General features: G+C 38.7%; 1 protein-coding gene across 6 annotated transcripts in view; it reads right to left on the reverse strand.

Annotated features, from left to right (window-relative positions):
• Positions 1-2,564: 2,564 nt before the first annotated feature.
• LOC123506041 (beta-arrestin-1-like) overlaps positions 2,565-11,882 on the reverse strand; it is a 94,384-nt gene continuing 85,066 nt past the window's right edge. For 3 of the 6 annotated variants that reach the window (XM_045257881.1, XM_045257879.1, XM_045257880.1), the window contains 3 exons: positions 11,811-11,882; positions 8,686-8,790; positions 2,565-8,088 (listed from right to left, as the gene is read on the reverse strand). The exon at positions 11,811-11,882 is cut by the window's right edge and continues 81 nt beyond it. In XM_045257881.1, coding sequence (XP_045113816.1) covers positions 8,700-8,790; positions 11,811-11,882 — 163 coding nt within the window. In that variant the 3' untranslated portion in view covers positions 2,565-8,088; positions 8,686-8,699. Of the gene's footprint in view, positions 8,089-8,685; positions 8,791-9,909; positions 11,195-11,810 lie in introns of those variants that run through there. The other 3 variants (XM_045257878.1, XM_045257875.1, XM_045257876.1) reach the window with 1 other exon arrangement.

The following is an 11,882-nucleotide window of genomic DNA, read 5'->3' on the forward strand; positions in this document are numbered from 1 at the left end:
ATATAATGTCGGATGTAGCAAAAGTTAGAAAATATTACTAAGTTTCGGGGAGCTGAAATATCCGTATTCAATTCCATTAATTATCTACAGTTCCTAAAGTAAATGTACGTTTCTCATAATTGGATGTGTAAGTTAGCAGGCAGTATAACCTACCAGACAATTCTTAGCTTGCCAAGTTGCCATTATTCAAAACCAGTCCAGAGGCCACAGGTGTAGGTGTTGAGTAAGCCATTGACCCATTCAACCCCCATTGTCGTGAGTCCTGCATCGGAGAATGTTGCGCGTCATTGCTAGCTTTGCCTCTCCCCGTGTCTCATGAAAAGACATTTGCTTGCCTCCCTGCTGTAATATAATCCTGCGTGGGCCACTGCTTACATGCACTGACACCTACGTACTTACAGCGGCCCTTGGTTCATAAATAATACTATACTCGTTACTTGACATGGTCTTTTTTTTTTTTTCCGGGCAAGATATACCGTCCCACGTAACATATGCAATGCGTATAATTTGAATTAACTGTCTGTTACAAGTTAAAGAATTTTACGTTAAGATAGCTACGTAAACGTTACACCACCAACGCTGTTGGTAAGCCGTTCCTCTCTATCTTTGTCCTTGCTTACCCCCTTTCATCCCCACTCTCCTATCCTCGTCTTACCAATATCCCCACCTCGTCTCCGGTATAGTGTCCTCCCCCTCGTGCTCTTGCCCCATCGGGCCCATCCCACTCTCCTCCATCTGTCCTTCCTCTCTCTCTCTCTCTCTCTCTCCACACTGTCTTCTTGCCTCAGCCTTTCTACATAATCACGCATTAGCTAAGTCATCAAGGATGTGTCACAGCATGACATATCTGGTTACGGTAGCGGGCAAGGGATATCTCTCTCTCTCTCTCTTCGTACAGTATATTTTAAGAACCATTATGCGACTCTCACGTTTACACCACTTCCTTACCACTGATGTCCTTGCAGAATACATAATGGGAGCGATGCTATTGCTACGACATTTTTCTTCTGGGTCTGAATGACATCATCGAAGGCCGGCTGGTGCAGGAGGCGGGGAATAGTGCGTGTATTAATAGCTCGAGGAAGGGCGATTTGCATATCCTGAGAGAGAGAGAGAGAGAGAGAGAGAGAGAGAGAGAGTAGGAAAAGACGCGGAATATCTTTTTGTTCTAAACCTGTGGCTTAAGCTTAATCTAATGATGCGCAGCAGGAATATACATATTGGCTGATGTGTAAAGTATTAGATTTACCTGACATTGACTATGCTTCTTTTTTCTAGTACAGTATGTCTATAATACATATAAGCAGGTCACATAGTCACTGATCACGTGTCAAGTTAATTTCAATGCATGAAAGTAAAAACGAGTATGAAATCCGCCCCCTAAAAAAAATAAATAAATAAGTAAATAGATAAAGATAAATAAAAAATAATAAGTAAATAAATAAAGCAGTGACATGTGCTGCAGGCAGTTATTACTTATGGTCATGACTCAATTTCTGGGGTACTATAGAAATATTAAGTATGTTGAGGGAAAATTATATTAATGGAGAAGTGTGTGTCATGGGTGGGGTGATGCTGGAGAAGGAAATGAGTAAAATTTATTTTGTTAGGATGTTTTGACGTGTGTGTGTTACTGAAATGAAGTATATGTAGTTCTGATAATAACATACCAGGAACAGGTTAACACTGTGGTGAAGAAATTAAGGGTGTACAGCTAGTTAAATAATACTATGAATCTGAAACATTAAGATAACAATAGGCCAAATTATGCCTGATTATCATAGATGAATAATTTCAGGCTTGGATGGATTTACATAATTTGAAAAAAGAAACAAAAGGACATATGTTGGATATGCTTATTTAGATCATAGTTTGAACATTTTCAGATGGAATAATTTACAAACAATGTCTTCCATCATGCTACTCCTGCTTCATCCTCTCTTTCTTAAAACTCGTATGTAAACAAATAAAGATCTTGTACTTCAAGAAATTTTATGTGAGGAAACTGCTCTTTGAGACAAGCAAACGTAAATTAGTACCAATGGACAAAAATTAAATGAGATACACAACTAAAAAGAGGAAAATAGAATCATGAACAGACTGAATAGTAATGCATGGGAAATTAAGAGAGCAAGGTGCCTGCATGTGGCTATGGACAAAATTTACTGTAGGATACAATAGGGGAGTGTAGGTGTAGTTGATAAGGTGGTGAGCGTGGGATTAGGCGGATGTCCATGCATAGGTTCTAACCCCACCACGTGCTGTGTTTAACGGTGTCATTTGTCGAGTGGTTTGAAGTTACCTACATGTCACCATGATACCCAGGCTCTAGGTGGAGGTGTAATTGCCTTATACCAAAGATGCACTTGGGTGGTGATATGGGCCCTAATATACCCATAAATAAAATTGCCTGTGCCACTAATGGGTGGAAGCTGGACAGTGCTTCCTATACTCTTCAGGTAAACCTACAGGTGCTATAGGCTATAACATAAAAAGTACTCTGATAATGATGACTGTGTGTGTGTGTGTGTGTGTGTGTGTGTGTGTGTAAAATACACTCATAGTAGTACACTTACATTTATTCATTATTATACACAAATATATAGGAAAATACATAAAATAATGTCTTATGCATAAGAAATAAAATAACTTTTAGACAAACTTTGTGACCAATTTTTTGTGAAACTGTACATACAATAAATTTCTGATAGCCTAAGAGAACTGTATTAAGCAGCAATGCTCTGAAATACAGCATGGCAGAGGAAAAAGCAAAATGTACCCCAAGAAAATTACAGAAGTAACTTTTTCATGCCTCGTATAACATTCCCCTCATGTATTTTTCTTATTATCAATGACCTTCATTAAGTTCAAAGGCAAGGCTCAGGAAAATTCTTATGACCTGCAGAGCACTTGGAGAGAGAGAGAGAGAGAGAGAGAGAGAGAGAGAGAGAGAGAGAGAGAGAGAGAGAGAGAGAGAGAGAGAGAGAGAGAGAGAGAGAGAGAGAGAGAGAGAGAGAATACTTAGTGGAGTAACAAATTGTATCCTTCCAGTCCTTCCTTGAATTATTAACACACACACGCACATACTTTGCTTGCTGATGGACATCCTCCCCACCCACCCTTCTGAAGCCTACCTACCCAAACTCAATCCTATGAGCTCTTGGGCTCCTATTTGATGATAGCAAATCTTCTTATGCTGTTAGGCTTTCTTCACAGATTCATAGGTGATGATGATGATAATGGCAATCTTGATGTGATGATGATGGTTATAATAATGATAATAATAATAATAATAATAATAATAATAATAATAATAATAATAATAATTGTAATGAGTTTATAAACATATACTTACTACATACACAAATACTAGTGCTGCTCTGCTCTGTGTTTTGTGAATGCATCCCAGCCTCTTAAAGTGTTGAAATTTCTCTTTGACAGTTCCTCTCCTTGCTGACTACTGCATGTAACAGTTCTGTATGTTGGTGTCTGGTGATCTACATGCCAGTGCTGCGAGCACTTGCACCATGGGACTCACATCTCATTAGCTCACTCACAGCCACTCTCAAGTGCAAATGTTTCAAACTACATCATTTGTGTTGGCTTGTTTTAATTTTTTGCATTAACTGCTAAGTTAATTCAAATCAAGAAATCAAGGGATCTACTCTAGTTTTTCCTCTCTAACATAAAAAGAACAATATGCATGTAATTTATATTTTTGAAGGATTACTTTTAGCTCACAATCTCCAGAAAGAGAATCACAAAACATGAACATGGCCAGAGATTGACACCACTGTTTCTGTGTGGTTTGGTAGGCAGGGGATGTCAGGTGCTGTGGTGGTGACCAAGAAACAAAGAATGCTGTTTTCCATGCCTCTCTCTGGTCCTCCAGAATATATGGCTTCCAAGGTCATGCCATAGTATGTGTTCAGTAAATCACATCCCACCAATTTAAAAATGAGACTTCTTTTTCTGGTACATAGATTGTAATATTGCAATGTGTTTTGAATAAATATGATAATTGCTTCTCAGTAATATCACGTACTACATTATTTTTTCACGAGTAGAGGAATCTCTCCTCAACAAGCCACAAACGCTCTCCCAATTGCCACAGAGTCTCCTAACAGCAAGGTAACAATCTCCTAACTGTTGTATAACAGTCTCCTAACGGCAAACAGCTAAGGATATTTCAAAATTAAACTTAATGCCACATATAGCTTCCCATAATTCACAGATCACAAAGGGTCTGAGCCACCAAGGATGCAGTTTACCAAAATAATACCCATGCCACCACTTAAAGAAACTTGCTGTGAGCTTCATGGATGGAATAATTCAAGAGTAAATACTGCACCCACACTTGATGAGGAATTTCCTCCATCACTCTGTGGCTCGACAAGCACTGCAGACCCTGTCTTTTGAGGCACAGCTTATGTTGTGGTCCTTCCTACACACTCTGTAAGGACTGCTGCACCAGGCTACCAGTATCTATGCCCTGGGTATGAGCAATTCTGCCACACCTTGTTTATTGATGCATGGCAACTGCTAACACCAGTAACTATTATGCTGATTCTGGACTACAAGTCTCTGCCACCACTGTTTAACAAGGATTTAAATAAGTAATTGTGCACCTCATTACAATTTTGACAATATCCTACCTACATGAAATCATTATAATTTCCATTTACAAATATACCTAGAAAAGTCAGCATGGCTGGACTGTGCTAACATTCTGGCGTACAACACTATATCTACATACAAAATATCTTGCCTGCTTGAGTCTCTTTTCAGTGCAGGAAACCTAAAGCTGGTGAGTCTCGGCCAGAGAACCCGAGTACACTCGCTAGCACATGCAATGACTTTTTGGTGATATAAATCCTCACAGTCAGTATCATTCACTCTGAAGCACAAGACAAGCATAACAAAAAGCACACTGATAAATTTTGTTTTTCCTATAATTATCTTTCACTCTACATCAAGACCCCCATTGTCCCTCAAAGTGAATATGTATATGTATAATAGTTGAATTTGCTGCATAAAATGATAAATAAAATTGGTGGAATCCAGTGAAAACACTAAAACGAAACATACAATGTGGGAGTGAGTCCTTATGTGAACAGTACCTGCAAGCTGGTGTATGTATAGGGAAGTGTGTGGGTAGGCCGAGACCGCACACAGTGCCAGTGAGCCACTAGGTGCATCACAGAGGCCTGGAGCAACACTGCCCCGGGGACACACAACTCACTCCCAACATAACAACTCAGATGTTAATCCTTGCTACACAGAACAGAGGCTGGTTGTCAGACTTAAAGTACACTTAAGACTTTACTGGAATTGTCAAGTACAAAAATAATGCATTCTGAATTACTGTCTTGTATAGCTAGTGAAGTATGTATGTTGTCCAGTAAACTATCTTGTGCCTAACTTTGTGCTTTCCTCTGTACAAAACATAAAAACAGCTGGCAGGAAGGCAAGACCTGTGGTGCTGTCATGCTCAAATATCTAAAAAGAACTGTGGTAGACAATGACACAAATACACCAAACATGAACTCCTTTCTTTCCATAAAATGTTCATAGCCTTTACAAGTAATGCTGAAACTAATACTCAGAAATATCCCAGTATTCCTTAAATGTAAAATATGAAGATTGTCAGCAATTCCACTTGTATTATTGAAAAATTAAGGCATCAAGCTGTGTTACTTCCAAGGATTTCAATATTGATAAGACACATCATACAGTCACATATCTAATGATAAGCTTCCTTAGACTTCCACAATATGATGAGGCAATGAACAACTTTAGAATACTAGTGCATGTTTAGCCATTTGTGTACTGCAAATAATTGCCTTTGTTTGGTCAGCACTGCCGCTGAGGGTGGAACACCTGGTATGCCCAGGCAATGTGATGCCCATGAAAAGAGACCCTGTTTATTATGACGACACAAGTTAGTGACACAAAACACTTCATAAAAATAATATATAATGTTATAATTTGAACCTGTCATGCTGGTTCAGTGCCATGTATTTTTTTTGTCCTGAATTAACTTCCCCAGTATTTTTCTATATCTTGTATAAAACTATAATTACTCATTACAGAAGGAACTTGAATACCCAGCTCCTGTATTATCAAACTTACATAGATTTACCATTAAAACATACAAAACCTTATAGTCTGAAGTACAGTATAAGTACATCAAAAATTTTTTTCATGATTTAAAATTTCAGCCAGCATAAGTAAGAACAATTTGACAAACACTTCAACAAGTAACAAAAATATAAAGTAAAAACTGCTGAAACCTCTATTCACCAACATTTCTAAGATAATATGCACAGCCTCCCACTAGTACCTCTTTATAAGTGACGGAGGTGAAAGGGAAAGTTACACCTGGGCAGTCTGTCTTCTTTTGAGCCAATACAGAAGTACAGGTGACTCTTTCCATCCCAGGTCAGTGCTGACAGTCACCCTACATGGCTGGTCTTTCCTGGGACAACAAATCTGCCTACAGTTGCTTTAAATGGCTTCATAAAATTTTGGCTATATGTCCATAATCTTAACATAATTTGCAATGCAGGAAAACTGTCCCATTCTTATTCAAAGATCACATGCTGTCCAGCTAACACAATATAAACAACAGTTTTCTTCTAATGAGCTGAAGGCATATTTATCTGAAGGAAAGACCTGTAGACAGTGATGGATATGCATTGAAAAATAGATATATATATTAGAACTAAATCATTCCAATTTAAGTTTTGTCATTTCCTCAACTAAGTGCACCAAAAAAATTTAACAAACTAGCATCAAGTGATGTCAATTACAAAACAAATCAGAATGTCAACTTCTACACTATACATTATATGTGTATATATGTGCAAATTACATTTTGCATGGCAATTCCTTCACTGGCTACAGGTACAAAAATTAACTTACAGTATGATTATACCCAATACTGATGTCTATTTTAGGACAGCCTATATAAAAACTTCCTCGCTTGCTGGATTTATGCTATGTTTTGCTAGATTTGTTGTATTCAAAATCCTATATAAAAACTTGCTCGCTTGCTGGATTTATGCTATGTTCTGCTAGATTTGTATTCAAAGTAAAGTCAAGCACTTGCACAAACATTCTACCATGACCAAATTCTGAATCAACTGTGCACAAATGTCTAGAGAGCGAGGGATGCTTTCACACAAGCAGGCCAACATTATGCCAGGTTATTTGGTCATGACACATTCACCAGAAAGAAACGTTGACTCCACGTGTGCTGAGGTAGCTTAGCCTCTTCAAGATGGTGTTGACCTGTGCTGGCTGCACACACAGATCATCTTGCTCCCACTCTGTGTCACACGCAGGTATACGGGAATTTAAAGACTCCTCCACATGAAAGTCACAAATCATAATGGTGCTACAAATAGCAATGTATAAATCACTGTGGCAGGTAATACTGCTCAGGGAACCAGGAAATATATGGATTCAAGAAAAGAATCCATTTTAGTTAGAAATAAAAATGTACCTTCCCACCCCACTGTTTCATCTGTTTCTAACCAGGGTGCAATAGCCAATGATGTGATGTCCTACAGGAGTCATTACAAATGATTACACTTTTACGGCCACAGAGCCAATCAGTCCCTCCAAGTGACACTCACACACACACTTTGATTGTGCTCTGTTGATCAAGCCACTAAAATCTAGGACATACACTATTAAGTATAACCCTATTGATCAGGATATACTTCATATACAACATGTGTACAAATTAGAAAAACATAAAGAAATAAACAATAAAAAAGTAAAATAAAATAAAAGCACAGGATTCATGGTATACGGCTGAAGCTAAAACATGAAGCACAAGTAGGCAATTCCACTTCTTAGAGAGCTATGGAGGCAACACACAGGCACGCTGGCCCCTCCTCTGTGGCACTAGGGACGCATGTCAGCTGTGTGATGAGTACCGCTGCTTCCCTGCTCCAGGCTGGGCCATGTCACCTGCTAGGCTGCATCACATGCCCTGCCACCTTCCCTCAAGTGCACATTCATTTGGTTTCTCGGCACTGAGCCTGAGTAAATACTGGTTTTGCTGTGGACACAACTCACCTGCAAAATGTTATAAAATTTATAATAACTGCACCCATGAATCTCTAGAAACATCCACCAAAAAATTCTAGTTCAAAAAGCATGAATGGCTGAAAAATTTAAACAAGAGGTATAAAAATGGGCAAGATGTATGAATGTGAGTAGGAAGTAGTACACTCATAAGGATGCCTCAATATATAAGGTGTAGTAGTTGTCACCAGGAGATGCATAACCTCCTGTTCTCAATTCCATTATATTTATTATTTTTTCTATCATAAGTTTGGCGATCTAGTGAGAATCTATCAATTGTCAGATTCTGCAAGAACTATCAGCAGATCACACAACTTTTAAGCTGAAGAAAATGCTGAAAAGTGAAAGAGAGTACAATATGTTACTTGACTACTGTGCAATTGAATTTGTTTGTTTGAATTTTTTATTTTTATTTTTTTTATGACTAACTACATTTATGACAAAAGATTCGTAAAAAACAAAAAAGCATAAACAATACTTTTAGAAGATGAACCGACACATTTCTGCCTCTCTCATGGAAGTTACCTTGCATACTCTGGAAAGGCAAGTTGTATAACTGAAACCACAGATTTTATCTGAGGCACTGACCTGCTGGGTTGGTCCTATGCTTCTGTCTCTCCCTTCAACCGCAGGCGAGCAAAGTCTTCAAAGATGATGTCATCATCCTGATCAGCATAGCAAGTGGTCCCATCCCTGCCAGAAACAAACCTGTCATGCATTCTGAGCATATGTTTGTCACTTCTCTCCTAGCACTCTTCAGAAGTAACAATTACAAGTTCTTTAATACATGATAACTTAATTCCTTTGCCTTCACAGCAGTAAGCAGGATACAATGCAAAATTCACCCACATTTACTCATACCCACATCCACACATCCTACCAAATATACAATTTTAGCTTCGTGAGAAGAGATAATTGCACCCTACATATAACCACCAGCTGTGGCACCAACATAAGGATATGTCAGTGGGTGATTATAGGCTCAACTTAGTTTTAAGACACCATATCAAAACTTCCCCAGATTTCATAACTACAGTAATTTGTTTCCACACATACTGACACACGCACACTTGCATGCAAGCATGCACAGATATGTGCATGCATGCGCACACACAGGCACGCATGCATGCACACACACACACACACACACACACACACACACACACACACACACACACACACACACACACACACACACACACATAAGGGAGGCAGTGGATAAGGTGGTGAGTGTGGAATCGGGCAGATGTCCACGCGTAGGTTCGAATCCCACCATGTACTGGCCTGAAACTATGCCATTTGTTGAGTGGTTTAAAGCTACCTACATGTCACTATGATACCCAGGTTCTAGGTGGTTACACCAAAGATGTGCTTGGGTGGTGATATGGGCTCTAATATGGATACCACTATAAATAAAACCCCTGCACCACTAATGGGTGGAAGCTCAACAGTGTTTCCAATACTCTTCAAGTTACCTACAGGCACTATAGGCCAGAGAGAGAGAGAGAGAGAGAGAGAGAGAGAGAGAGAGAGAGAGAGAGAGAGAGAGAGAGAGAGAGAGAGAGAGAGAGAGAGAGAGAGAGAGAGAGAGAGAGAGAGAGAGAGAGAGAGAGAGGAAAAAAAATACAGATCACTCCTCTAGGCCAGGACATAAAACACACACACACACACACACACACACACACACACACACACACACACACACACACACACACACACATCACTCCTAAGTGAATTTAAGCAAAGCACACACTATATTCAATTAGGCATGACACAGGCTTCAGGGTTATGCTTCAAATAAAATTTCACAACTTTGCTATCATCTCATAGTATTTTCTTTCACTGTTAAACATTTTAACTAATATTAAACAATTGTAACATACAGCAAAGATTGCTGTTCATTTTCACAGTTTGGAACTCCTTTGCTATATAATCTGGTTAATGAATTACAAATCTACAAAAGAATGTTTCTTCTAAGTAGCAAATCAGAGGGAACCCCAGAAATCCTGCTGGTCATTGCTTTAAAATATTCCTCACTGGCCAATGTAACCAAAGTTTTTCCATTCTCCATCCATTTTTCTTTCGCTCTCTGAAATCATACCAGAGATGTAGGTAGTCTCACATCTACATCTCAAATTCTAATGTGATTAATCATTATTCACAGTTTCCCTTGTTCCATCCACAAGCATAAATAATATCATTTCCTTGTTTCAAATCATAATTGATAATTTTTAATTCTCTCAGTCTTTTAAATTTTCTAGTGTTATCCATTTCTCTCTAAAGCTTGAAGTCCCCTCCCTACATCTAAAAAAAAATTATCCTTTAGTACTCTGCGTGAAAGAAATAATATATGTATCTCTAGTATACAAGGGCTGGGAAATACTACTTAAAGTTAAAGAACCATGACACTGCATTTCACACCTCTACACATGTATGTCTACTGACTTATCAATGTAAGGATAAGTGATGTGTAATTGGAACTGGGCATGAATATAGCCAGTATTAAAATGGATAATGATTTTGTATAGCCAAGTATTAAAGCTATCTTTGAATGTACATCAGCATTATATGTGGACAAGGATTCACATAGTTCATATAAAACTGGATATTACCACTTTACATATATACCTAAAAAAAATAACAATAAAAATAAATAAGAAATAAGAAAACTGATTCAGTCAAATATAGGAAGCATTAGCATAAAAACAAGGATGGGAAGTAGTACAGTTTGAAAGAGAGGGAAGGATGGAACACACTGCAACACCACACTACACAACACCCAGAACACATGCAGGTTCTAGAGAATACCCACAAAGAATCTGCTTCCTCATTCAGATCTATCAAGTCTACAATCCTCTCTCTAGCCTGAGGAGTGGCTGGCTTGAGTGGAGAGCTACTGTCCAGTGTCCCCTCACAAGCATGGGGGTTGTGTATCACTGGGTGAGGGGAGACCTGGGGCCCCTCTCGCCCAACCCCAAGCCTCTCCATCACCTGCTCTAACTTGGCTCTCAGTGGGCCAATTAAAGACTGGATCTTGAATGTGTCACCTCCCACTGGATGACTCTGATCCACACTTGTGTATTCACTGCAGTTATGCCTGAAGTGGCCAAAGCTTCATTACCAGAGTACACAAGAGATCAGAGGATGGCAGACAGCACCACATGACACCTGAGGCTTGTGCTGACATTAAGCTGAGACATCCAACACAGTCACAATTTCATCAAGTGCCAGTCACAAGATGAAAAGTACCATTATCCAGCAATGTCTTACAACTCAAATATTTTGCATATATCAACATCTCATCGTCTTTGTCTGGGATGCTGGATGACGCAACTTTTCATGTACATAGTTGAAAATAAGAAAATCTAAATTCAGGAAAGAGAAAACTTTTGAGGTTCTAAAGAATAACAAAAGGATTATCAATGAGATATATAACATGACAGTAATATGAAAATTAGATGAAATACATTAAATAAGGTGAAAGTATGACATAGAATGGAAGATATGAAAAAACGAGAATAGATACTAACAGCCTAGTCTCACACACACCCACACTCACACAAACAAACTAAAAATATGCACACATGAAATAATCTCAATCTCAAACAATGTGATTCCAGTGCCCTCTGAACTTAAAGGAAGAAAATTAACCCAAATGATAATGGTAGAGCATATCCATAAAAGTGCAAAATAGTCTTTAGGAGTATACTAACGTGTCCAGTTCGATGAGATTGGTGTCAACAGGAGGGGTGGATTCAGAGTCCTGTGTTGGAGAGGAGGTGGTT

Source organism: Portunus trituberculatus, chromosome 19 (genome assembly GCF_017591435.1).
Source record: "Portunus trituberculatus isolate SZX2019 chromosome 19, ASM1759143v1, whole genome shotgun sequence".
Taxonomy (NCBI): domain Eukaryota; kingdom Metazoa; phylum Arthropoda; class Malacostraca; order Decapoda; family Portunidae; genus Portunus; species Portunus trituberculatus.